This window comes from Opisthocomus hoazin, chromosome 8, assembly GCF_030867145.1.
Source record: "Opisthocomus hoazin isolate bOpiHoa1 chromosome 8, bOpiHoa1.hap1, whole genome shotgun sequence".
Lineage (NCBI taxonomy): Eukaryota > Metazoa > Chordata > Aves > Opisthocomiformes > Opisthocomidae > Opisthocomus > Opisthocomus hoazin.
In genome coordinates, this window is record NC_134421.1 from 12,972,091 (window position 1) to 12,999,196 (window position 27,106).

The 27,106-nt window shown below is 45.8% G+C and overlaps 2 protein-coding genes and 2 long non-coding RNA genes across 16 annotated transcripts; 3 read left to right on the forward strand and 1 right to left on the reverse strand.

Moving 5' to 3' along the window:
• The first annotated feature begins 347 nt into the window (after window positions 1-347).
• Window positions 348-16,312, forward strand: TMEM263 (transmembrane protein 263). Of its 7 annotated transcripts, none has more exons than XM_075427843.1 (5): window positions 348-439; window positions 3,628-3,689; window positions 4,731-4,845; window positions 8,479-8,548; window positions 13,584-16,312. In XM_075427843.1, exons 4-5 carry the CDS (start codon window positions 8,485-8,487, stop codon window positions 13,868-13,870), a joined length of 351 nt encoding a protein of 116 aa, XP_075283958.1. In that variant the 5' UTR covers window positions 348-439; window positions 3,628-3,689; window positions 4,731-4,845; window positions 8,479-8,484; the 3' UTR covers window positions 13,871-16,312. The 7 variants fall into 7 exon arrangements, with proteins under 7 accessions (XP_075283958.1, XP_075283962.1, XP_075283961.1 ...); XM_075427847.1 differs by having other exon boundaries at window positions 4,734-4,845; XM_075427846.1 differs by lacking the exon at window positions 348-439 and adding an exon at window positions 926-1,287.
• Window positions 16,313-16,353: 41 nt separating this feature from the next.
• On the forward strand, window positions 16,354-19,544 carry LOC142362145 (uncharacterized). Its single transcript, XR_012764711.1, has 2 exons — window positions 16,354-17,370; window positions 18,663-19,544. It is a non-coding gene; the product is annotated as an uncharacterized LOC142362145 (long non-coding RNA).
• On the reverse strand, window positions 16,816-24,282 carry MTERF2 (mitochondrial transcription termination factor 2). Of its 7 annotated transcripts, none has more exons than XM_075427842.1 (4): window positions 24,173-24,282; window positions 23,424-23,455; window positions 19,089-20,228; window positions 16,816-18,737 (listed from the first exon to the last, which is right to left on the reverse strand). In XM_075427842.1, exons 3-4 carry the CDS (start codon window positions 20,212-20,214, stop codon window positions 18,730-18,732), a joined length of 1,134 nt encoding a protein of 377 aa, XP_075283957.1. In that variant the 5' UTR covers window positions 20,215-20,228; window positions 23,424-23,455; window positions 24,173-24,282; the 3' UTR covers window positions 16,816-18,729. The 7 variants fall into 7 exon arrangements, with proteins under 7 accessions (XP_075283957.1, XP_075283952.1, XP_075283955.1 ...); XM_075427837.1 differs by adding an exon at window positions 23,571-23,842 and having other exon boundaries at window positions 16,816-20,228; XM_075427840.1 differs by having other exon boundaries at window positions 16,816-20,228; window positions 23,424-23,451.
• Window positions 24,124-26,026, forward strand: LOC142362144 (uncharacterized). Its single transcript, XR_012764710.1, has 3 exons — window positions 24,124-24,457; window positions 24,589-24,783; window positions 25,459-26,026. It is a non-coding gene; the product is annotated as an uncharacterized LOC142362144 (long non-coding RNA).
• The last annotated feature ends 1,080 nt before the right edge of the window (window positions 26,027-27,106 follow it).

Below are 27,106 nucleotides of genomic sequence, written 5' to 3' on the forward strand. Positions count from 1 at the left end.
TGGAAACTGGGCGCTGCTTCACGTTCTCCATGGAAGAGCCGAGCTCCCAAAAGGACCATTTTTGAGGAGTTCGGGAAGGACTACCCTCCAGACGTGCCTCTTCGTAGAGAGGAGGCTGGGGCGGCGGGGCGGCATTCACGCACGAAGCCGGGCGGGGGACGCAAGGGCGATGTGAGTTGTTTTAATCCTGTGAAGCATTTCACGGAGCGGAGTCCCGCCTGTGCACTCCCACCTGAAGGACCCGGCACCTCCCACTCCGCGCAGAGGCCGGGGCGGGGAGGGGGCGGGAGCGGCGGCGCCTGCGCCCCCCCCCGGGCCGCAGAGGGGGCCGCGCCGCGCCGGGGCGGGGTCTGCGGGCGGCGGCGGGCGCCACGTCGGCAGCGGGGCACGGCGCGGGAGTCCGGTCTGCGGCGGGGCCCCGGCCGAGCGGAGCCGAGCGGTGAGTGGAGGCCGAGGGCCGCGCCGGCAGCCGCCGCAGCGCCCTGCCTGCCTCCCCGCGGAGGAAGGGGAGCTACTGCCGGCGGGGCCGCCGCCGCCAGCTGCCCTCCGGCGCCTCCCGCCGCAGCCCGCCCGCCTTTGTGCTTCCTGCCGCGGCACCGGGGGCCGGGCCGGCGGGAGCGGCTCCGCCGCGGTCTCGGCTGCCACGTCAGGGGTGGGGAGGGGGGGTGCCGGCCGCCCCCCGAGCTCCGCGGGCAGGCCGGGGGCTGCGGGGCTCCGACGGGCCGGGGCCGGCGCCTCCCCCCGCGCTCGGGGGCCCGGCCGGCCGGGCGCTCCCCGCGGAGCCGCGCCGTGCCGGGAGGGGCCCTGCGGCGGGTCGCGCTGCCGCTCGGTGGGCCGGGCTGCTCCGGGAGGTTTGCTGCCGTGACCCGCTCGCTGTTCCGCCCGTTGCTCTCGGGCGCGGCTTGGCGGAGCGGGCTCTGGACGAGCTGTCTGTGCGCTGCCGGGGAGCAGCTCAGCTTCCCGCCTCCCCCGGGCCTCGGCCTTGGCCCGAGCGTGGATCCACCCCGGTGTAGCTGCGCAGCTGGTAGTGGCGGTGGTGCGAAGCTCGCAGACGGCCTCCGCGGTGCGATCAGTGCTCCCTCCTTCTCCTTTAACCGGGCTGAAGGCGAGAACGCTGTGTCAGGGCACCGCTCCGTGAGGAAGATGAGTACCGGGCGCACGTAGCCTGCCTCGCCGTGTCCAGAGCGTCACTCCAGCGTGGCGCTGGAGTCGGACGGGTGCAAGCGAGATACCTTCATTTAGTGCACAAACGCTGGTCTGTGTGCGCATCAGTCTGAAGGCTGCTTGGTAAATAGCATCCAGGCTTTTTTAAAGCTTTCTCTTAAGCTGTGGTTAAACACTGAGTAGAGTCGGTGTTGTCTCCTCAATATAGAAACAGACTGTGTTGCGAAAGTATGAGCCGAAAGGTGGGCCTTGTCCGGCGAGCGAACAGGTCGCAATGTCAGGCAGGAGCCGGGGAACAGATGGTGGGCCCTAGGGAGAAAGTTCATTATTTTGTGGGCGGAGGTGGCGAGGAAGTTTGGCGGCTGCTTTGTTGCTCTGGCTGTTGGGCGCTGCCGGGATTTGTCTTTGTGGGCCTCATGGGAAAGGAGAACGGAGGCAAGCGTGGAGCTTGGGCTTTGGGAGAGCGTCAGAAGACACGGGGAAGGCTCCGCTTTGGAAAGGAGGCAGGGGCTGACAGGACTGGTGAAATAGAGCGGGTCCTCGGCGTTTCGGAAGCTGTGCCCTGTGCCTTACTGGAATTTACCACTTAACTTCTAGGAACCGGTTTTGGAGGACTTAGAAAAGGGGAGTTCGGGTTCCTGCTGCCTTTGATTTGGTATCTTGTGAATCCTTGCTTCGGAGAAATCTTGATTGCCAGCATCAGGTATTCCCTAGAGCGTCTTCTGGAGCTTGTCTGTACTTTAGTTGAGGATGATGGAGAAATGCTGCATTCTCCGATAGGCAGATACGATGCTGTAATATCCCAGGCAGAGTTAAGGGTTGTTTTTTTTTTGGGGGGGGTTTGTTTTGGTTTTTTTTTATTTCCCAGGAGTAATGCTGCCTTTTTTTGCCTTTAGTTGTGTTTTTTAATATGGATGTGTTGCATTACCTTCCCAGCTGTGTGCTGAACCCTGCATGCTGTGAGCCTGTTGTTTATATTTCTTACGGCAGGCTTGGTATCTTTTTTTTTTGGGGCGTGGGTAGTGGGTTGTAGCCCATCCTGCTATGGATTTAAAAGTAAGCTGTGGTTCACACCTGGAAACTTCTGATCACTTGCTATAGTCTTTCCCTGAAAACTGTGTCTTTTTTCCTCTGAAACGGGCCTGCTCGCCTGCTCGCTTGCACGCCAGTCTTGCTTTGTATATATATTCTGAATTAAAAAGTGGCTTTTAAACAGAAGCCTTGTTGAAATGTCAGCTATGCTCTTGGTTTTTAGCTACATGCTCCCTATGTGCCTGGATTTGTGTTTTTTACGTTAGCCCTGTTAGTGTTGACTCTCTTCTTGCAGAAGCTCAGTCAGCTGCCTCCTTTGCGTTAACCAGCTGATGAAGACATTTCCGTATCGGCTGTGCTCCGCGGGCCGTGTCTGAGAGAAATAACAGCGCTGAGCACTCGTACCTGTAACATGGCACAAGCCCTGACCCAAGGCGTAAAGCAGGGAAGCGAATAGTCAGAGGCTGCGTGTGCGGCTTGAAGCAGTACCCTGAAGAGCAGCCACGGGTGGGATTACCTTTTTAGCTTCATGCTTATTTCCTTGTTTAATTTGGAGAGTAGAGCGCTGTTACTCTTTCCAGAATGTACTTCTCAAAGTATCATCCCTAAAAACAATTTTTTCATGCCCGTGGAAGACATCAGGTTCATTTCGGAATCTGCTGCGGCCGCTGAAAGAGGGGCTGGGGAGCCGTGCGTGTAGCAAGGGTGGTTTTGTTCTCCATCAGCTCTGTAGCCAAGCTTACTAACTGCATGGCTGGTGGGCAGAAGGAAGATAGCTTTTTTTGTGGTAGACTAAGACGAGCCGGTCGACTGGTTTGCAGTTCTGTCAGGTGAATAGTTCCAGCGCCGTCTGCTGCTGCGGCAGCTTTCTGGAGCAGCGTTGTGCTGCCAGCTGAAATTGGCCCCGTCCTTGGGTAGTTTACTTGCTGCCCGCAAATATCTGAGTAGCGGCATTGAAACAAGCCAGTTTTTACTGGCTGCTGCTTGGGCCAGGTCTGCTGCTCTGAAACAGTAGGGCTTTTTGTCTGTAAACTCAGAAGGAGCATCATCTGAAGCTTGGGAGGTTGCGCACACGTCTGTAACGGTCAGAGCCTGCTTCTCAATGGAAGGCTAAAATTTTACACAAATTGCTGCACGAGAACTGCAGGCTTGTTAAGGAGAGGTTGTGTCCTAACACCAATTACCACACTTCGTAGTAATCCTCATGGCAGCGTATGGAGTGAGTAAAATTATCTCCATTGCCGACAAACGCAGAAGGAATTGATGTTTTGGTGAGATAAATCTCGTAAAATTCTGGTGTCTTAAGGCCATGCCGAGTCTGTTTCTCACTTATCGTGGGGCTGTGTATTTATGGTTTCTACCACACGCACGTGGCAGAAATGTGACAGCGCTGTTCCTTCAGATGTCATTAACCTTCTACTCTTCTTCTAGGTGTATGCAGAATACTTTTGTGGAAACACCGGATTAGACATCTTCACGCAGGAATATATTTGGTGAGAAAGTTTTATTTTAATTAGCTTTGATGTGAATGTATGTGTGGCTATACCATTACCTCCAGGGCTTCCTAGTGCTTTCATTTGGGGTCCTGTAACAAAGCTAATGTTATGAATAGATCTGGAATTAAAAATCCTCTTCTAAACCACTTCTTCCTTTACAGCTGTGCAAAACTTCGAAGCTTTCTATGTATTTCATATTCTGACAATGTGAAAGTGTGTTTTCTTCTTTAAAACCAATTGAAAGAGTGACTTCTAGTTTTATTTTTTTAGTATGAAGGTTGATATGTGCTGTTAAAAAGGTTGAGAAGTTATCCTTTATCTCTTGAATGACTAGCACCCTCATAAGTGCTCACAGGAAAAAAAACAGAAGTTTACATGGGTCTCTGTTTGCAGTATCTTTTAAGATCTGAGTTTGTTTCCACTTCATAACACAGGAGAACACAAAGCTTACCTGTGCATCTGCACAGATGGAGGAGGAGACCGGGAAGTGCTAGATGTCTGCTTCATGAATGTCTCTGTGAGTTCTGCCAGGAGTCATAGAGATCCCACCTCATTCCGTGTGATTGTTTAATGGGGGTTGTAAATGAAGCTGGAGGCTTTTGCACAGTGACGCAAGACACTGTGGACGTGGCATCACAGGAGGAAAATGCCAAAGAAAGATCTGTTTGCTTGCTTGCTTTTTCCTTTTTTTTGGGGGGGGGGGGCCAGTCTTAGCATACTTTGAAGAAGATTTTGAAAAACATATCAGAAAAGTTCCAAAGTTCAGGCTGCTGATAAATCTTTGCCTTGTTGCGTGCACTTGCAATACTGGTAATAATTGTGACTAATGATTCAGTGCATAGGGGACTTTGAATCTGCAGCTTCCAACTTCAGTTTCCAAAGTTCCTTAATCAATACCGTGCCTGAAAGACCTAATTCTCTGCACAGAAGTCTCAGCCTTGCACCTCCAGATCGATGCCGTGGATGTTAGCTGAGTTGTAATCTCTACTGGGTCTCACGGATTTTGCTTTCTCCTTCTTTGTGGGGACACCCCTTCAGCAGGGAGGGTGACGAGGAACCTCCTTGAGGATACACTACCGTCTGGTGACCGGGGGACTCCTGCAACGAGGGACATACGAGCTTGGATCTTGCTAGACGAAGGAGGCATTGAACTGTGAGTGCTTTTGCCTTGATGGTATTATGTAAGAGTGAGTCGTTTCTGCTTTTTGAACTCCAATTTTTGAAGAAAAAAGTTATATTCCTGCTCTCTTCCAAGATTGGATGAAGTCATCTGCCACCAAGCAGTTATTCCAGGTCTTTGACCTCTGGTTGGTAGAAATACTCACCTTAAACTTGGTTCCCCTCCAGAGATTTAAGACATGCTCCTGTGCATAGTATTTCCTGTTCACCAGGTATACTACACCCTGTTTAGCATACAGGATTTTGGATCATTTTTCAGAGGCTCTTAAGTCTCCCGACGTGCTAAATTGCATGTGAGGATGCATGACACAGGCTGTAACCTAGGTATCTTAAGATTTTCTGCTTTGGTCCTTTTGTTGGCTCTCGGTCTTGATTCCATGATTCACTGAAGAGCTTCTACAGAAAAACAAAAGGACTTGAATTGCGCTTTGTGAGCTCTTGTGTGCCAAGTTCTGTTCGGGTCGAGCTGTGAGCCTTTTCTGAGAGCGGTGAGATTCTGTTTCCGCTTGCACTGACGTAGCAGGAGAACAGTGAGTAAAAGCTAGCCCAGGCTGGTCGGGAACATCTCTTGCAGCATCCCCGGAGAGCTTCCAGGCACCTGTAGAACTACACATCACACAGTGGTTTTCAGCTTTCTGATCTGCAGACCCCCGAAGGCTCCCTTCTGTGTAGAACAAATTCAGTCCTGCCAGCAGTGACTTGTTTTCCCTTAGATGCTCTTCTCGGGCCCATGTAGTATTCCATTGACTCCTGGGGTCTGATAGCAGCAGGCTGCCGGTGCGTGAACTGTAGAAAATAGACTGCTGTGGTCTGTGTAGCTGTAAGAGAGTGAAGTATTTCTGTGGTTTAGAAGGAGTTGCAGTTGTCTTAAGTCATTGTATGCGAGTGATGTATTGTGTAATATTCCTGTCTAGCTTTTAAAAAGTAGCTTGTGGTCAAGAATTACTTAACCTTGAGGTTCTAGGGAAGGTAGCAGGGGAGGGAATGTCTAATCTTACCACTTTTTTATGTAGTGCTGTGATTTTGTACGCCTTTTTTTTTTTTTTTTTTAAATATCACTAATCTAGAAACTATGCTGTGAAACTCCCCTGCCAATACGTTGCTTTGCTCATTTAGCTCTGCAGGAACTGCAAGCAAATCTGACGGTGGCCTAAACTCGATTACGGAGAGTTACAAAAGTGTCTTCTGTCTGTGCTGTTTGCCAATCTTACTCGGGCTCTTTCCATTGGACAGGTCTTGTCTTAATTAAATGCTTGTATGATGCCTAGCACAACAGATCCTCAGTGCTTCATCGGGGCTGTATCTGCTGTCAGTGCCGCTGTGTCCAACAGCTTCTTAACAGCAGAAAATACTAAAACTTGTGTGGAGCCTTGTGATGCTTTCTAGCGTTCTGCCATGTTCAAAACTGGTAACTTACTCCAACTCCCCTCGAAACTTGTTGATAATCCCTGACAGTATTTTGTCTTTCCGCATAAGATTAAATAACTTTTCTGAGACTCTTATAAGGAATTGTTGACAGAAACGTTTTGGAAGCTCAAACAAGCAATTTTGTCTGGGTTTGTTTTGGGAGCTACATGCCAGCTGGATACAGATATATTAGCGGAGGTAGTTCTTTACAAAAATTATTTTATCTCTGGCTTAACTCATTTTTGTCTCCCTTGAGTCTGCTTCAGAGCTCTTTTGGTCCCTTTTTTATTCCTTTGTTTGAAGTTTGTTTGTTTGACTTGCTAGGTTGTGATTTCTATTTTACTTTTTTTAGTACCACCCCTAATGCAGCAAATAAACTCCTTCCAAATTCCTGATAATCATCTTAACGAACAAAATGGCCATGTGTTAAGTAGAAACATAGTTGCTTCATCTTTGTTCAGATGTTTCGATCAAATAATTTCAGGCCTGTCAGTTTCTTACACCATCTGCCTTCTCTTTCTTATAGTGCTTGATATTTTTGTTTTAAGTTGGAAAAAAGCAACAGCCTACATGTAAATTCACATAGTGAGGATGAAATTCTCATATTTCTTCCAGCTGGAATGAGATGAATGCAAAGAAGTTGTGTAATACCCGAATCCAGTCTTTCCTCAGCACAGGATTGCCCTCGGTTGCACCCTGTGATCGGTTGGGGTCTTTTTTCTTTTTTTGTTCTTTTTGTTTCCCTTGACTTACTGGTCTGTGATTAAATAAAACAATGAGGAATTCTACAATTGATAGTTTTTCAAATTGCCTCTTAGCCCTTGTGTATTTAGTCATCCATCTTCATGTGTTGCTGCTCATTTTCCTATCTCTTAGCTTCCACGTTTGTGTTTCTGGCTTTTCAGAGGTACTTGTTCAGGACTGCCATCAAATCAGCCATCCTCGTTGGAGATTTTTCTGCTTGCTTTCCTGCTCAGCTTCTTGTGTAAAGGTACCTGTGTTTTCTGAATTGTGAACTGATACCCTTAGGGCTGATTGTGAGGGCTCTTTAATATTCAGTTTAGGCTTGCTTCTCATCTAAAGATCTGTCATGTAGCGTGTGGGTGCTGGTTTTTACTGTGATGCTTTGACTTCATAATTATACTGTGAGACTTCTAGCTGTTGCTTTTCAGGTGAGTCTTCCCACCCTCAGCTTCTGCTTCTACCTCCTCATCCCTTCTTCAGATCCCAGCCACTGCTTTCTTACGCAGAGGAGAGGTACAGAGAGATCCGGGCACGGCGAGAGAGGCTGGAATTATTTTTGTGGTGATGCGTGACTCCTGGAGAAAATCAAGTGATTTAAAGGCTTGTGCAGGGAGGAGGGAACTAAGAGGTCACTGCTAGGAAGACAGGAGGGTGCCGAGTGGTATAATGCAACTTGGTTTTCTTTCTCCTTTTCCTGACCTCGGTGCCTGCTGAGGATTGGCAGGAGGGCTCAGGGGAGGCGGCAGGACTGAACACCAAGGCACGCTTTGGTGGGGGAGGAAGGCAGGAGGGAAACCTGCTTCTCCTGAGACAGCTGTTGGTGTAGAGAAGTTGTCTTTCTGTAATGTTTTCATTGGAAGGTTTGCGTAGAGTATAAACAATCTCTAGTTCTGCTGCCATCGCCACATGGTGTATGCAATACTGCTACAAGATAAATGCGGTGTTTTCACTACAATTCTTCCATCTTGCTTTCGTGGCACTTATTCAAATTCTGCTGCAAGGACTTGTTTCTGTAAATTACTGCTTTCCAGGTACTAACAGGTCTTGCAGGCAGGGTGCTGTTTTTCTAGTGCCCCACCATCTCTACGATCACTAGGATTTTATTTTTTAGGACCTAAACATAAGCTGTTGTGTGGCAGTGGCTGTTTGGTTTTCATACTGATTTTCTTCCTGATTGCTTTTAGGTTTGAGGTGCGCTGGGTGTGGGGTGGCAGCTCTCACCAAGCCTGCTGACCTGGTGGAGGGCTCCTTTTTTAAGTACTGAGTCTGGCTGAAGAACACAAAAGCACAGGCCAATAATAAAAAGAGCAGTAGTTTGGCAGGAGCTGCTAGCTTATCTAGTAATGAAAAGGAAGGTCCTTTTCTGTGGAACTTAAACTACGTGAATTTTTGATTCATGGATTACATTTATGCTTTTTCAGGAAAGATATATAGCATGTGTGAATTTCTTTTCTAGGCAATAATGAATCAGACAGACAAAAATCAACAGGAAGTCCCATCATATCTTCATGATGAACCACCAGAAGGTATGTATTAGATTTTATGATACGAAGTAAATTCACAGAAATTTATCAGAAGTTCAGTCCTTTCTTTAAAAAAAAGAAAGAAAAAAAAAAAGTCTGCAAGTTGAACACCCTAAATTTCACTTAAGTAACAGTAAACAAGCCAACTGTGGGATGGGCCTGGATTATTGGTGGCTTCTGCATTATCCTGATTACAATAAGGCCACTGAATAGAACTCTGTAAACAACTGTGCTGATAAATTGTAGAGAAGATGGGCAGGTACTGAAGGACGTAATTCGCAAGTTAGTTTCTGGAGATGTGAATTGGTCCAGTTGGTATTTATTTCTGCTGTCATTAGGTGAGATGGAAAGACCTGAGTTCGTAGTGCTTGTGACTTTTAAACAAGATGTGTTTAAAAGTGTGTGGAACTTTATTACTACTGTTGGAGACCCTTTTCCATCATACAATTAACTGTGGTTCTAACCGTTGACTTAATCTCATGGTTTCCTACAAACAAACACTTGACTTCATTAATGCAGTGGCATCTTGGTCTCCTGAGCCAAATGAGTCTTCAGTTGGTTATTAGATCTGCAGAGGAAATGCAGTTGCAAACGGGCAGAGTTCCCTCCCGGGCTGCGGGATGGCAGGACTGTGCAGAGTCCTGTCTGCGTAATGTTGACTGGAAGCATGCTCCATCGAAAGCCGTTCTTGATGCCTAGGTTGTCTGTGTTCTGTCTTCTTTGGCGTTAAGACCAAGTGTGTTGGATGTAGAGGTCAGTGAGTCCCGATTCCTCTCGGTTCACTGCTCTTCAGTTTATAATGGCACTTCAAAGCGCTGTTTATTGGTTTGGGTTTTTTTTTTTCTCAGCTTTTATATGTTGTGTAACTGAACAATTTACTTCACTGGAACAACAGTATTATCCACTAACTGTAGCAGGACTGGAATAGCTCCCTCTATTCCTAACAACTATTAGGCAGGAAGCACAAGTAAAAGATGATGAGAGGAAAAGGAGAAACAGATTTTTGTGGCACAGACGTTCTTAAGCTCTACTATATTTGAACTTGTTACAGTATCATGGCGTGAGGATAAAAATCTTGCTTTTTAAGCTCTTGTGGGGTTGTCAAGATCCCAGAAGCGTTTCTGAAAGCAAATGCCAGGTTGGAAACTATGCCCTAATGTGTGTTATCTTCAAGTCTAATTTTTAACACTTGCCCCCCCCCCCCCGCCCCGGGATTGAATTGTGCTTTATACATGTTAAACTTCACATATAGAAATTAAAATGGTCTGACTAGTAAACTACAACTGATTCTTTCTTGAGGAAGGCAGTGGAACAAGTGGGCATTTTTTATCTTCCGAGAATCTTCTGTAGGTTGTCCAGCTTCAGAGCATAACAGCAGACCCGAATCATCACTAGGTATTGCAAGGTTTTATTTAAAATTTGTGAGCAATTAAGACATTTTCTTCTACACAATATCTTCTTTGAGTGTGGCAATAACCAGTTTGAATGTGAAGTCTAAATAGATGGAGAAAGTTGATGTTGTTGGAGTAGAATGAAACATAACTCATCTTCATGGAAACCTCATCATTGAAGAGGTCTTTTCCTTTTGATTCTGTTTCACGTGCACTCTTCAAGCCTTATGAGTTTTATTTAAAATGTTGGAACACCCTTGAAGAACATCCCTGTTTTAAATGTCATACAAGGCCTTCATATGCTATACTCTTACACCATTGGAGAAAGATGATGGCCAAATGTGGATGGAAGGCTACCAGTTCGATGTTGGCAAGAAGGTCGGCTCTTTGAACAGGCCGCCAAAAAAAATCCTTAGAGGAAAGGCTCAGTTCCAAAACTAATTTGCTGTTTTTCATGAAGATACAAATAGTTCAACTTTGTCCAAATAGCACTTGACAAGCTTGGTGCCTAAAGGCTTTAAAGAAACACGTCTGTAGAAGCAGCATTTGTGCTCATGCATTCGATGAATAGTGCTATTCTCATGCCTTATTTTCTGCTGTGGAAGCGGCGCCAACCTTTGCCACCTACGCTCATTCAAACTGTTGTTCCCTGGTGGACTTTTTTCAGCAGGAAGCTGGCTGCGAGGTAGCATGGTAGAGCCAACCCCTGAACAGGGAACTTGTGTCATTTTCTCCCTAGATCTAGGAATGATCTGTTCTACTTTCTTTCTCACACTGGTTAGAAACAGGGAGACCAGGAATGCGTACCCTAGAATAGAAATCAACTGGCAATACAAACTGTTTGCAGCTGCAGGCATTTACTAGGTCTAATGGACGACGCGCACAGGAATGAAATGGGAACTTGTCAGCCATCACCAGAAGTTGTTAATGTCACAGTCAGTATTTACACTTGTGAAATAGAGTAGGTATTGTCAGAGGACTGGCTGACTGAAGTGATGTGAGAAAAAATAAGAGGGAAACAAGCAAAAAGTAATCTTGACGTGCTTTTCAAGTTAGCTATGATGGGTCCTTTCTTGCTAATGTCAGATCTGATTCACTGAAACCAGCTCTTAAAACTCATTGTGATAAAACTTTATTCCTATTCACCCTGACGGTAGTGATACAGTTAGGTAGAAGTGAAGCACTTCCTGACCAAATTTTTTTATGAGGTGTGTAAGTCTGGCCACAAGAATCCTCTAATGAGTAATACCTAGACAGTGGATTTTATACCAGGCTGTATATACTCCTCTCTGAGTGTGATTCTTTAAAGGCTCTCTGTGTGTAAAGAGAAATTCTGATCTCTGTGGTGATCTCTGGTTCTTGCTTGTGTTGGCAATGCATTTTTGATGGAGATGTCCAGGTTGAAAGCTGCTGGCCTAGAATGAACCAGCAAGGCTATTACTTGGCTTTAAGTAAAAGGCTGTTTCTAGTTCCCGTGGCCCTTTCTGTTACCTGTATCAATTTCTTAAATAAGAGACTAGTGTAAGCTGGAAGCATTTTTAGTATTTTTTGCTCCCTTGAGCTGTGCTGTTCCTCTTTATGCTTCTTTTTCTTTTTGTCAAATTCTAAGAAGTCCTCTTACTTGGATGGCATCTTTTGTTTGAATTATTCCAAGCACGCACATAGGAACTCCAATCTTCACAGGTTTTTTTAATAAATTCCAAGTCCTGGGTCAGTCCTGGCATTACTGCAGACTCACTGGAGGTGCATGGGCAGTTGTTGACCCTAGGTGTAAGCTTGTAGTGGGTGAGTGCTGGGAGGTGACTCCTGGAAGCTCCTCTGCAGCGGAGTTGTCAGCAGTCAGGGCACTGGAGACAAAGACCTGTTCTGCTGGTTCCCCTAAGGCACGTCGCAGTGCAGAGCGAAGGCGCTGACAGGGGCTGCGTGTCGGTCTCTGGTGGATCGAGCTCTGCGTTTTCTTTTCCCATGCCTCTCTAGATTTGTTGTCCTCTTCAAAGGATCATGTTCTTTCTGCTGCTGACTCCCTCGTCTTTTTATTTCATGTTTGCTTCTTCCCTAGCTCTGCCCACTGTGGTTCCACTTGCTCTTTTCTTGGTTCCCCTTGTTGTTATTCCCTAAGAAAAGGAAATGTATCTGTTCAATCCCATGTACTACCTACAGGTAGCTAGAAAATTTTTTAAAAATTGTGGAACTCTTACCCTAATTCTGTTAAATGGCTTTTTTTTGCCATGGTTTTCTCTGAAACTTTTTTTGGGAAGTGGTTGAGGTTGGTGACAAACAGAAGCTGAAAAAATGCTTACCTGTACAACGTTGTCGTGAACACCAGAGATTTCTCAAGGCTCACATTGAAAATATCTTGCAGACAAACACGTGTCAGGGCTAAGCTGGTCTATAGGCGCAGCGGTTGATATTTTCTTGTGTGCTTAAATACAACATGAACATACTATTTTATCTTCCTGCTTCTTCTCTGAAGGTTGGATGATGTTTATGCAGTAGCGGGGCATGGAGTTGCAGTCTTCGTTCCCTTTAGAGGCAAGGTGCACGTATCTCTAGGATTTTGAAGCCTACATCTAGAAATACAAAGCAATTGCTAAACTATTAGAGGACTAAGTGGCTAATTCTGGGAGTCTTAGAGTATTACTCTAATACTTTTATTATTTTGAGGCTATGTAATCATACCATACATATGGAATATAAATTGACTCACACAGCATATAGCAAGAAACTGTGCAAAATGCAGGTTAAACATAACATTAAAAAGAAAAAACATATTTACATGGTCAATAACATGCAGTACTCCTGCAGTTTAAGAGTTTAAGATTTGGGTTTGTGCGTCGTGTTGGGAATTCTGTTGGGAGCCTCTAACTCTTCCTATTGTTAATGCCTGTGGGGACCACTTAGTAAGCTTCATTCCAAGTTATTTGGCCGTCGGACTCTTCCCCCCCCCCCCCCCCCCCCCAACTGCAAAAAAGGCCTTTTTGGAAGAAAATCAAATTTGTGTGCATAATGAAGAAAGGAAGCAATAGAGTGAAGAATTGGCATCAGTCTTGCCCTTCTCACCCTCCTTTTGACTCACCTGATTGCTCTCTTGTTTGGTGCCCCCCCCCTCACCCCTTCAATAAACCTTTGGCTCCACTTTTCCAGGAAACTTTCCAGTCCATCCTTAAAGATACGAACAGCAAGGTAGTGCTGCTGCGTTTTTTGGGGGTGTGTGCCCCCCAGGGGTTAACTCTGAATATTAGGATGGAGGGAACATTAGTGTTCCCCTGCCCATTAATAAGAGAGAAATGGGGCTCACTTGGCCACGAGACCATCCAGAGTCTGGAAGGTGGTGGTGCACACAGACAGAGGACGGAAGTTCATCGTGTAAGACCATCCGGGAGCTATGTGCCTGATATTTGTAGGCTTAGTGTTGACTTGCGTTTTGGAGAACGGCGTTGAGGTATGTCTGGCTGCAGCAGAGTGTCTTTTCTTATTTGGAGCAATGGTATTGTTCCGAGCATCCAAGAAAAGCAGCCTGCAAGGGAAGTATACGCTGTGTGCAATGGCTGTTAGAGTAGAAAGGGATATACTTACAAACAACTTTTCTTTTGAAAATGCTTTAATTATAGCACTGTGATTGATTTGCTTGTTGTTTCTTCCCGTAGGCTCATTAAAAGACCACCCGCAGCAGCAGCCCGGAATGCTTTCTCGTGTGACTGGTGGCCTCTTCAGCGTCACAAAGGGAGCTGTGGGTGCCACGATTGGGGGTGTTGCCTGGATTGGAGGGAAGAGCTTGGAAATCACCAAAACGGCCGTCACATCTGTGCCTTCCATGGGAGTGGGGCTAGTCAAAGGAAGCGTTTCTGCTGTGGCTGGAGGTGTTACAGCTGTAGGATCTGCTGTTGCAAGTAAAGTGCCTTTAACAGGAAAGAAAAAGGATAAGTCTGACTAAAACCACACCTGAGATGTACTTGATTCTCCAGAGTACTACATCAGTGGCATTAAAATCTGCTCAGATTTGGACCATGAGAAGCCATGTGTCTTAGACACTTTATCTTCTAAGAGAGCTGTGCAAGTAACTCAATTTCATCTGAAAAGGACAGAAGAAGCTTGGCTAGCACAGAGTATGAAGATTTATTAGGGCCTAGATTGAAGCTTTGTATCTGGTGAAATGTTACACTTGATAACTATAGAAGTGAGTAAGTGTATCTGAAGGGAAAATACATATTTGAATATTCATTTACTGTAAGTCTTTTGCAGTTTTGGACTAAAATGTGAACATAGAAACTTGTGAGTCTCTGCTGTACCATCCGTAGGACGAGATGCCATTTACGGTTCTCAGTGGTTTCCACATCCTCCTGCTAAGGATCCTTCAGCTGTGTAACGGCGCTGTTGGATGTACCCGAATAGTTTCAGTTATGAAACTGTATTTGCAGGCAGCCTGTGAACTTATCAGTGACCGCGTTCCGCTGGTGCGGACAGGAGCAAGGAGAACTGGAGGTGTGCGGAAACTGGAAATGAGAGCGGGAGACACAAGTGAGAAAGTCTGACAACACGGTAGAAGGGATCATAAAGAGTAAAACTAACTTAATGCCTTATTAGAAAAGATATCATTTTACCAGGTAAAGCTGTGTAAAGAACTGCCCTGTCGTTTCAGTGCAGCTGACAGAATGAGCTTTAGACTCTCTTTACGAATCCCGATATTTGAAACCTTCTCAGTTTTCACTGAGAACAAGATTGCTCCATCTCAGGTGTATTTAATGATACGCATCTATCTCCTGCAAGTGAAAACTTGCCTCTAATAAACTTCTTACAGACATGAGAAAAAATGATGGCTTAATGGAAACCTGGCTGATGTTCGTGGTCATTTAGCACAACTGTCTGACTTGAAAGAAATGCCCTTTGTGTAGCTGGAAACCACTGGAGAACTGGCAAAGCTGTTGTCTCCGCTCCATGATGTGCCAGGTTAGCTTCTTGCTCTGTTTAAGCAAACGCAAAGAAAATTTCACTACAACTTTCTCTCATACTTAGCATTTTGATTTTTGAGTAAAATGCAATACTTTTAAATAAAACAAACCAAAAAAAGATAGGTGAGGCCTTAAAAAAAGGGAAAAAGAAAAAAAAAAACAAAACACCACACCACCCAAACATCAACCACGTAAATGGTACGCTGCCAGATTCCAAATGTTGACACACCTGAGGTGGGAACATCTGCAGGTCCTCTGCAGCGTGTGAGGCAAAACGCGCTTGTAAGACACAGCTTGAAGTTGCCTTAAAATAGAAGCTGTTGGTGATCTTTGTTTTTTGTGTACTGACTTTGCACCTCTTCAGAAGCCCACAGGAGGAGGCTGTGAATGTTGTATATGCAGTATTTTCTAAAAACTTGTGCTCCTGCAGAGAACTTCGAAGCATGTAAGCTTACTTTTTCAGTGGCTATGGTTGTACACAAGGGATATATAGGGAGACTTTTTAGAAATTAAAAAAAATCAAAACATAGCACTTGTCTAAAACTTAGTCCTATATTCATGGGTGTTGAAAGCATAAAATGTGTAAATTATGGTACAGCGGTCACCTTGTCTCTCTGAGCCATTGGTGCTTCAGCTGCACTCCGGAACAACTTTATCTGAGATCAGTAGTTGTTGTCTGTGTTGGTAGTACGGCTTTCGTAAGCATGGGGATCTGGGGCAGTGGGGAGAGCAAAAACCCAACAGACGGAGTTACCTGCTGCTTTTGGTGGGTGTACCAACTGCTTAGCTCCGTTCTGCCACAAGAGCGTAATGAGGTAAGTTTATGCAACAAATGGACGACTTTATAGTCAGAAGCTGATCGCACAGGAAACAGTGTAGTTTAAGGATCCCAGTTAGCTCTAGAAATGAGCTAGCTTGGATCTTGGAGAAAGTCTGCCTGCAGGAAATAGTGCGGTCTGCTCCCCTGCAGTTTCCCATGTCGACGTATCCCCAGAGTGCTACCACTGACCTCTACAAGTCACCTGCTGGGAGCATAGTGATATTTGTGACGAGCCCTTTCCGATTGTTTTCTGAGAACGTGAATGTTGAACTGGTCATACCCCTTTTATATGACATTCTCTAGTTTTTATACTACAAAACTTGCTACAAAACAAGTGTGGTCTGAGATCAGCAATGTTAGATCTGTAAAGAGCTGCCAGCACTTCGTTATGCTTTGTTCTTAACATATCCTGTAGTTATTATTTCTGAATCTTGTAGCTGAAACACTGTGACATGGCGTATGGTTTTAGTTTTTGAAAAGAGCTTTGTCCTATATCCCGCATATTTTCCATTCACTTATGAATCTTGCTTCATCTTAAAAACTTGTTCTGATTCTGTCCTGACACTTGTGAAACATTAAATTGTTGCTCTTTCAGACACTTGAAAGCTTCCGTAGTTAATTTGTGGGGAAAGGCATGCTTAGGTATAAACCTTCCCACAGAATCATGCCCCGGAGTGTCTTTTATCTGCATCCAAATAACGCCAAACAGCTCTTAACAAAAACTGTAACTTCACTGTGTTGTGGGCTGTGCATAGACATGACAGAAAATCCCTTGTACTACTTTTTTTTTTTTTTTTTTCCCCTGGGAACTGAGGCTTGGGGATACCCACTGTGAAGATCGTTGTGAGCTGAATGGGACTGACATTTTCAGGGGGAGTGGGGTTGTTCTTGTGCTTTGGGGTCGTTTTTGCGGTGGTTTTATTTACTCTCCCTTTCACAGTCCCCGTTTCAAAAGAGGAAATGTTTATGGACGCTACTGGTATGCGTGACTGCTCACTGCGTAATGAAAGGCTGGTCTGCAGGCTTTTATGTGCCAGACTGAAATGGGAGAAGCTGGTTTGCGTTCACTGTAACAGTAAGAGACAAGGAAGCGGATTCAGCAATGCAACGTTTTGGTACCTGTGAGTTTTCCTGAAGTTTTATTGTAAATGAACCCTGTGAAGAAGAGAGAACAGGTCCCAGGCATGGGGTGACGAATGAAGGATTGAATGAATTTTGGTCTGCTGGTAGGGAAAAGTCGTCTTTCTGCTTATGCTTGTGTTTGGAAAGAGGAGGAAGAGAAATTGAAACATTCAGAATGGAAAATGAGTTTATGGTAACTTGGGCTGTGACTCAGTTAAGGAAATATGTCACTTTCCTATTTTTTCCGTTGCCACTAGAAATGCTGTGAGCGACGGGAATAAGCTGTTTCAGGAACTTTAAAACCAGATACCTACAGAAATGCTGAAACGAAAGTTTCAGGCGAAACGCTGTGCTACGTCTTGGCTTCCTTTTCATCCGAAACACGCGATGAGTTGTGTGGGGCAGCACCACAGATTGTATTGCGAAGAGCTTCAGAGCGCTGAAATGCCCCCTTGTGCCTGCGGGAAGGATGCTTCTAAATTCCAAGAACATTGTGGTCCGCTTTATAGCGAAGCGCTGAAGGACAGTCAGAAAGCGACCAAGGCAAGTTCCTGTTTCATTTTTAATGTGGGCGGCTTCGCAGATGCCTGAGAAAACGATAATGTGTTTTGAAGGGTCAGCACAGAAATGGCTGAGTACGTCGGCCTGACTTACCGCGCTGGTGATAGCGTGCCCCTTCTTGAATTCTCGACGCTGGCACGCACGCTCCCACAAGAGCGACGAATCCCCACGAGCTGTGGTCACGTCCCCACTCGCCTGCATGGCGGGGAGTGTGAGACCTTCAGCTGCTGAGATCTTGGCGCTGCTCTAACCAGATGTTTCTAGCACTTTCCAGGCTCGCAGTGGATAGCGTGGCAGGCTATATAAAATCATCACCTTCCAGCCCACCCTCTAAACAAATAATTCAATACCAGCTTTCCTCAGCAATTTAAAGCTTCTCTTTAAGAAAAGGAACTCTGGATTTGCTGCCAAAAATATCTGTTAAAAATGACCTTGAAGAATGGCCCAGAGTGAGGGGAGTGTCTGTAACTGTTTTTTCTCCTGCTGTCAGGAGGGAATGTGTATGGAATAGTTGCTTAGGAAAGTAAGTCTGAGAAATAAAGTCACTGATGATCCTAATTCTAGTGAAAGGATTGTCAATGATGATACTGTTTTATATTAACATTCACAGCCCATAAATTAAAAAAAAAAAAAAGCCCTTGAGAACGTAAACACTGTCAGATAGTTACTATTTTGAAAGCCAGCACTTGTCAACAATTACCATGCGGTGATATCTGAGAAGCAGTGTCACCCATATATTTAGAAACTGTGGCAGCTGTTTGCAAATCTGGTAGTCATTTTTAATCACCAGTGGTTTACAGACTGGAGTTGTGTTACAGCTAACATACAAGCATGACTTTTTCCTTTCTCCTATGATCATTTGAGACCCACTCAAGTCTCTCCCAAGCCTTGCTAGAAAAGAAGAAATAAAGAACTAGACAAGAGCAATAAATATATTTCCTTTTGCAAAAGGGGTAAATTTTGAAGTCTCAGAAATGTAAAGGAGGTTGTCATGTAGTTGTTTTGCGTTACGGCTTGTACACAAATATACTGGGGCCTCACTGTAGCAGTCGCAAAATAAAAATACTACGTCCTGTCCCTGTTCTCAGACTGTGCTCTAGCAAGGCTTTCTTATCCGAGAAGTGAAGTCTGCTGCAGTTCAGGATCCGGGAGCTAGAGCTGCTTACTGCAGCAGTAAGGCACGGAGCTCCGAGAGAGCCTCCAAAAGTCAGTGAACCAAGCAGTTAGGTTGACGATCACTGCTGGAAAAATAACCCTCCTTTTCTCTTCCTCAGATAAAGCTTGTGCTCATCGCTGCCATCGGGTGGACTGTGCAGTGACAGAGTGGACAATCCAAAGCAGTTACTGCCCTGTTAGATAAGCAAATAGAACAACAACAACAACAAACATGTGAGGTACTCCCTAGCGGAAAAAGACAACCTTTACCATAACGAGGGCATAGGATATTATTTGAAAGCATTAGAAAGCTGCAATTGTATAACGAAGTTGTGCCCAAGACCCACTCCAGGACAAAGTACAGTGTAAGGCTACAAACTGGTTAAGATTACTTTTGTTTCGGCTCTTCTCAAAGAACCAACATCTCTTTTCTCTTTGATGATTTTCTTTTGCATAACTTAAAGTACAGCATTCAAATCAATCTTCAATGTTTATAGGAGCAACGGGATTAAAAATTGGTCTCTCCTTCTTTGACTGTATCTTACCATAACTGACTTCAAAATCTTTCTTGGTACCATTCAAGCTTTCTAGAGTTCCACTCTTTATATCATATCCTAAAGCAGAGAGTTTTTTAATTCGGTACTGAACAATTTGCGTTGTCAACTCCAGCACCATCGGTGTCTCTCTAATCTGTGCTACAGAAATTCCTTCCTTCAGAAGTCCTTCAAGTCTTTCTTCCAAAACTGGAACAGAATAGTAGAGAAGGGCTGGGCATTTCAGCACTAGCTGTTTTAATTCTTGATCGCTGCACTCAAAGACACTTTTGGAAAAGAGCATACTCTTCTGCATAGTAGCAGGAGTAAGCTGAAAAATAAAACCTTTAAGCTTGGACAGCAGCTGTAGAACTTCATGGTCAGTGAAATCATTCTTCTGGAGAAATTCCAAGTTCTCCTGGATTGCGGTGGAGGTATTTAATAAAATAAATGGATTTTGGCTCAATAGTTTCAGTATCCAGATCCTCATATTTGCATCAGAACCTCCTAAACTTAAATAATTTCTTTGTAATGTCTCTATCACGTTTTTGTTTTTTTCAACAGGATTGTAGAAGATACTGGGTGCGCTTGTCAAGAACCTGGTGATTATATTATTCTTAAGTCCCAGCTCTTGAAAAAACAGTATGTTTGCCTTCTGGTTCTCATGATATTCAGTAGTAAAAAAAGACTCTGGAAATTGCTCTATTAATTTAATCAACTGTTTTTCATTCTGGCATACTAATTGCCATAGAGCTCTCTGAGAGTTTATTGCTGCAGGGGTATGGAGAACTGCCTCTGGGTAGCGTTCTAAAATGTTGGCTACAGTGGTTTCATCTGCTCCCATTTCTTGTAAGATGCCAGCGATTTCTTTAACATAGGCCACATCCTGGAGAAGGACACATTCCTTTACTCTGCGGATCTTGTTAATGTCAACTGACAGTCTGTAGAGACTCTCGAGGGTTTTTTTATTTTCCTCTCTTGATTTTGTATTGGTTGTGGAAGTGGAATGTATTGGGAAGCTTCTGTTTGCTACTTCAGTCCATACCGATGAAAAATTCAATCCCAGGTTACAGTACTGAGATCTTGCTAACAGAAGAGTAAACGTATCTTTTGCACCGTGAGCGACTCCTCTCAGCATTGTGGAATGCAGCCCTGTGGAGAGAGAACAACTGTAAGAAAACACATTTAAGGCACAAGTCAGTGCTCAGAGACACTGATATTTAGACTGAGCTGGCATAAGAAATTACCCTCAACAGCATTTTTTGCTATTAGCACAAAATTCAGCTTTCATGTGAAAGTGTGTGTGGGAGAAATACTTCGGAAAGGTTAATGTTCTGAGGGACGCCTCGCTGGAACAGTGACACGCAGATGGAACAGACCTGATGTGGGGGCAGTGCTCTGTCCATATAAATGCTTGCAGTCATACAAGAACCAAACTGTCAGCCCCTTCCTGCAGCTAACATTGTTATTACATTACAGCTCACTCACACTATACTAGAAAAATGTTTCACGCAATTTAATGTGACAATACTTCTACTAAACGAATTAAAAAAGAAAAAAAAGGCAGCTTAACTATCTTTCTTAACCCTTCTGAATGTATTCGCTTAACTTCTCAAGCACTGTTTGGAGCATGACTTGTTCCTTCGTGTGTCAGAGACCTCCTCCGGTGCTCCTTCAGCAGCAGTTTGTAGCCTAACTATGTTTTGAAATCATTCTTCCTGTAATTAAGGAAAAAATCATCGGAACCTTTATGTATGTGTTTTCCACTAGCTGAGTCTGTTAACGGGGTTGTGGATAAGCACACTGGTATTTTGGGTGAGGAAGCAAGCACGCTGTTAACACCTCCAGGCCTTCACTCGCCTCTTCCAGCAGCTGCTTTGCTGCAGCCGCCCTTCACGCTGAGGCCTCACCCCCGTCTCCCGGTCCCTTCTGTCCCTGCCAGCCCCCCCGGCAGGCAGCGGGTCCGCGGGGAACAGGCGTGTGGCTGTGCGGGGACCCACACAGCAACCCCAGGGAGGCCGTGGGTGACCCCACAGCCCACCTCTGCTCCCATGTGCTGCCAGGCACCGCCAGTGGCATGCGTGGGGCCGCGTGCTCTGCACCTGCCAACCGAGCCGCAGCGCTCGAGCTCAACAAGGTAGCGCCAAGCGGATCTTTAACTTCCGCGGTGGAGTTTTCGTAACCACCTTTTGGAAGCACAGTGTGGAAGGCAGAACTGCTGGTCCATGAAATACTTGCGCTAATTGCTGCTGCGGCTGGGAACAAGTTAAAACCCCTCAAATTGAAAACGAGGGGAAAAAAATACAATTTGTGCACTTGACAATTCTATTTATATAGTTGCTTTCACTTCTCCCAAAGTACAGCATGCTTCAAAAAGCACCTACGTGAGCATTAAGTTAAATTATTGTTGGGGTTTTTTTGGGAAAGAGAAGACTGTTCTGATCACACAGTCTGGCCTCCTGCGCAACAGGCCAAGAAGCCTACTGCAGGACCAGCTATACGAAACCCCAGGAATCTTCTTTATAGCCCATCTTTTGAGACAATACATGGTTTGCTACAGAACCTAAGTGGTAGAGCCTCTATCTAGTTGCCAGATAAGGTTAAATATTTTCCAGTGGTAGAATACTTTATCTAAAGCAAGTGTACCTTTGCTGTGCAGTGGATGTTATCCAGCTTCCAAAAGCTGGACTTGTTACATTACCAGATCATAAACTAACAGAGCAAGACATAAAAATAGTTTCCTATATGCAAGCTTTTGTTATTAACAGGAAGCTGTTTATCTCTAACTTGGTTTTTAGTATTATTTCAAATCTCTGATGCAAAATCTGATTTCCTAACGAAGCTGCTTGTGTCGTAATGCCAAGTCTAATGATTTTATCTTTATAAACTTTGTGACTTGAGAAGTCCTGTCCAGCGAGCTCTACCACAGAACAAGCGATTTTTCCAAGTAGTCGTGAAAGCACCATAGGCATAGGTAAGTCACAGACTTTTCCTGTGCTGACTTTTCCCTGTCCTGAACAAGCGACTGTCTGGCAGGGACTGCAGACTGAAGCCTCTCCTCTACAGCGAGTGGTCCAGCCGCCTGCGTCCGAGTCCTGTGAGTGGTTCTGTTGAATTTAGTGGGTCCCATCAGAGTGAGTAAATCTCTGAAGGATGAGGGCTTTCGTCATTGATGCTTCAGCTCAGGTGGCAATTGCCAGCAGATTAAACTACTGTTAAAATTGTTTGGGATGTCAGATGACACTTCCAAAGTGCAAACTGGAAAAATAACTAACCATGACTTTTACTTCCATGCGTAATCCTGCTGTTAAACAAAATTACCTTGTGAGTAATGCAATCACATAGAATACAGTCATTTTATCTATTATAGAGCTTTTAAAAAATTCTGATATAGTAAACTGTGCTCTTCCCAGATCTGACATGGAAACAATTGTTACGTTCACTTAAAAGAAGCTTTATGTTGTCTGAAAATGTTTGACACCATAGTCATTTTTTTTTCCTGTTGTTAGCGAGGATCATCCATGCAGAAACACGAAATACTATAAAAGGAAGGAAAACTTTATTTGCTAAACTGCATTTGACTGGGGTACTCAGGAGCCCTTGTAAAGCACTAAGAAAAATATAACATGCAAAATAAGATGAATGGATTTTAGGGTTGTGGTGTTCTATAGAAACTGAGAAGATGATTAAGAGTTACGATTTGGTGTATTTCAAAGTCCATAGATGACAGTATTGCATTTCCAGGATATGTAACCTATTCCAAGAGTTCAGAGTTCTCTTAAGGCTCATGCTGGACTCCTGTTCTAACATGCAGGACCTCACTGTAACTTTTTACATACTTCTGTTGCTGTGGGGATTGTAAACCAATTGACAGGTTAGGAAAAAACCAAGCCAGCTGAGACATGACATTTGGTCTAGCTGCCAGAAGCACCCTCTTATCGCCAGGTGTTGTAACAGCAATCAGGAAGTGAAGTGATGTCTGCCTGGAGGTTACCTGTGATCCTGCTGCTACCACGCTCCCTGTGACCCACATCTGTACGGAGTGAAGGGTGTTGTAAGCTGCATTATTTAGTGAGACTCCTATGTATATCTTCTATAGGAAATGGATACTAGGATCAACTGGCTGATTCATCCCTCATTTCATTCAGAAATTTTGAATTTCCAATTTGAAAAATTAGCAAACCAACCTCTTGCTCATGTTCTATTTTTCACAAAACCTTTCACTAAAGAGAGCAACAGTATGGCTGCTACCGCACGCTGGTCACTACCATTCTCATTGCAGCTAACTGCAGCAGGTCTTTGCAGGCTGTAGAGAATTAGATGAAACTACTAAATGCCTAGACTGACCTTTGAATTAACCAGGAAGAGCAGGCATCTGCCTAGAAGAGAGCAGCGTAGATCAGATTTTAACAGCTTGTGAAGAAATCTGGAGCAGTAATAGCAGTTTTGTAGATTAATGCGTAGCAGAGTAAGCACTCACGCTTCTGCACTTACAGATAAAAAATGAATCCCTGCTTTGCATCAGTAGTGGGAATGAGGCAAAGAGAGATGACACAAATTCTCCAGACCAACACAAAGCTCTCCAGAAAAAGCTCCAGAGGCTCCTAGGCTCCCCCAGGCCGGGAGGGACGCCGGGAGCCCAAAGCAGGGCCTGCCATGAGGCGAGACCAGGCTGCCTTGTCCGCTCGGGTCTGAAAGCCTCCGTGGACGGCGCCGGCGCAGCCTCCCGGGGCGGCCCGTTCCTCGCGGCGAAAAGGCTTCCCCTTCTGTCCCGGGAAGACATTTTATGAACACCCTTAGGGACGCGCAGCGCTACTCCAGCCAGAGACCGCGGCCTTCAGTACCGCGGAACGCCAGGCGCTCCCGCGGAGCCCGCCCGCCCGAGGCCGGGCCCCGGGCCGCTCCCCACCCGCGCAGCCCCGCCGGGGCGGAGGGCGGTGCCGTGCGGGGAGCCGGGGGCGGGCGGCGCGGCGGGGCTCTGCTCCGGCCCCCGCGGCCGCTTCCGCCGTTGCCACGCGTCACCCACAGCGCGCCCGGCCGCCCCGCCGCGCCCCGCTTATCTGCCGGCCGTCAGAGCGCGGGAGGCCGAGCGTCACCTCAGCCGGGCCGCGCCGCGCCGCGCCGAGCCTTCCCTCCTCACCGGCCGCCGCTAGGCCACCCCCGGACCCGGACCTTCGGCTGTCCCGAGGCGGTGGCGGCGGGCGGGGGCCGGGCCGGGCCGTACCACCGGGGCCGGGCGGCGGGGGGGAGGTACCAGGTGGCGGGGCGGCGCGGTCACGGAGGTGCGGGTGTGGAGCGGCAGGGTGCGGGGGCCTGCGGGGGCGGTCCGTGGTGCGGAGGCAGCGGAGGGCCTGCGGCTCGTGACAGGAGGCTTTGTGGTGGTGAGAAATAGCCGAAGGTGGCTGGGTTGAAACAGCTTTCGGAGGGAATTAGTGTAGTAGGTAAAAACAAAAACAATAATAATTTCAAAATCAATCATTTCGAAGCAAGGAAATTATCATTTTATAATTAGGCTGCTGGAGTGCCTGACCCTGTTGCCAGCAGGGCCCTGAAAGGTCTCTCCAGGGTCAGGTCTGGACGAGGGGCGATGGGAGGCTTGGCTGGCGTCGGCGGGTTTTCTGCCGTACCGTCACCGCGCTCACCGCGGAGTAAAATTCACAGACGTAGTCACCGGGTGCGTGGCGTTCTGCTGGTGGTGTGTCGGAAGGTAAATGAGCTGTGGTGGTGAGAATCATCTTCCTCTGTCTTTTCTTTTTTCCAGCTGTATCTGCTTTATTTCTCTCCTAGACTGAATCACCAGAGATACAAATGATTTCCAGATTGGAAAATTTTTTGTAGGCGTGTTAGCGTTTCGTAAACTGACCCTCACATCCTTCAGAGGGTGAAAATCAGCACCGTTCTCTCTGGGAACACTTCTTTTGTCAGCTCCGTGTTTCAATAGTCTGTATCAGAGCTGTGAAAGAGATCCAAAGCAGAAGAGCACGGCTACAGACAGAAACCGCGCTCTGTGAGCCCAGTTCCGGCTCGGTCTCCTACATGACTGCCGCTTCCAGAGCAGCTAGCAGCGTTTGTGAACACACAATGACGTGCAGTGAGGTTAAAAACACCTATCTAAAAAATGCTTCTCATTTGTAATACACAATGTATCATATACTCACTTCTTTATGTTTGATTTTTGTCATTTCATGCCATCAGGTTATCTTTTTTTCCCTTCTAACTCTTCCCCACTCCTGATTTTTGCAATCACCTGGGCTAAATTAGCTAAATTAGCAATAATGTTCTTTAAAAATGTTATCCACAAGAGAACACAGTAGCGAGGTTTACTTTTATGAGTTCCTTGATTAACTGTGATTCTATTTTCTTTTTCTGCTAACCTCCACAGACTCTTCCCTTGAGATTTGACATCTTAATTAATATGTTCTCCACCTTCCTTCCACTTCCAAATCAAGAACAAACCGCCTAGCAGGGGAGGTATGGCGAGAGCCCGATGGTGTTTTGACATAATGATATGCTAATGATATACTACAGTTGTTATTTCGTCTGTAGCGACAAACAGCTGATGGACTGATGGTTTTCGTGGCTGCGATTTGGTTATGAAACCATAAGGTCTAGGGAGGGAGGGCTGCTTCCACCACTGTGTTCCCGAGATGGCAGATCAGCTGGTGCTGGGCTTCATTCAGGGCCACCTTCCGTGTCGCAGCCTCGTCGGGAGCTAGCGGGGAACAGAAGGCGTACGCAAAAGCAGTTTAAAAGTTTGGAATAGAAACTGTGTTGTGAGGTGACTTTCCTTGAAAATAAGGAATCTATCTTCTTTGATGTGCTCAAAAATTATAGAATTAAAAGGAGTTTGCTGGAAAGTGGTCATTAACCACCAAGATTTTTTTTTTAATTTTATTTCTGTGAAAATCATTCACCGAATATTTGGCATTTCTTAAGAATAATAAAAAAATCAAGCAAAGAAGAATGTACTTTGTATTAATTGAGAAAACAATGCTCTACTTTATAGCGACCCAACTACTCCAGGTTTGAGTTGCAGCAAGGGTGTACGACAGGATTCCGTACGTTCACCGGAATGGTGAGCCGTGGAATATGACATTCCACGTATGACAAAGCGGTAACTGAAAGACTCACAGTAGTTTATGCTATTGTTGAAGTCAGTGCTTAAGAACAGTGCGGCCTCCACACTTTTTAGAAGGACATTTTGTGTAAGACCGAATAGAAGGGGATTCTGATGACAGCTGGGGCCTTTGCTGTTAACAGGCCTGGATCATTAATGACATTTTATTAAATCATTCAAAGCGAGGGAAGAAAAGCGTGAAGGGAAACACATGATGCGTATCTCTGTTGACTTTGCTTTTACTTTCTGTGTATCTTAGCAGAAAATAATATTTTAGTAGAAAGAGTGACTACAATTCTTACAAGTACTGTCCTGCTCTGGAATTCTGGAATTCACGAAAGGCCACTGCTACTGATGTGAGTCCTCTGCCTTTTACCTGAGAGACATTATTTCTCATGAGACCCCTCTTGCTGTTGCTACCCACTTGTCTATGCGCACTCTGTAAGTTGTAGTTGCGATCCACAGGTGGAGGTTTATTTTTGGATCTGTGTCTAGCACTGCCCTGTTAGGACTCGAAATTGCTCTACTGAGTCCTGTCAGCGCGACGCCTCGTCCAGTGGTCAGCCATGCCTACTGCCATCACCAGAGAAGGTGCAGGGAAGCCTGCTGCGCCGGCAGCACACCAATGCTGCTTTGAGCTCTGTAATTAAAAGAGAAGACGTGCGATATACACCATTTAATAACAACGCCTTTACTAACAGTGCCAGAGAGACCATTTTAACTCATCCTGCCGGCTCAGAACTTGCTGTCAGCAGCAGGAGGAGGCTGCGGGGCCGAGCCCGCTCTGGCTCGGCGGTTCCGTTCCCGCTTTCCTCCCACCGCCTCAGCGGGCGGCAGCGGGCAGCGGCGCAGGGCCGCGCTCCGTTGTGTAACCACCAGTGTGCACCCTGAGGTAGCACGGGCGGGGAGACGC

Coding starts and splice junctions, on each gene's coding strand:
- MTERF2 (XM_075427836.1), bottom strand. CDS start 20,214: ATGCTGAGAGGAGTCGCTCACGGTGCAAAAGATACGTTTACTCTTCTG.
- TMEM263 (XM_075427843.1), top strand. CDS start 8,485: ATGAATCAGACAGACAAAAATCAACAGGAAGTCCCATCATATCTTCAT. Junction 8,549..13,583: donor TCATGATGAACCACCAGAAG/GTATGTATTAGA, acceptor TTCTTCCCGTAG/GCTCATTAAAAGACCACCCG.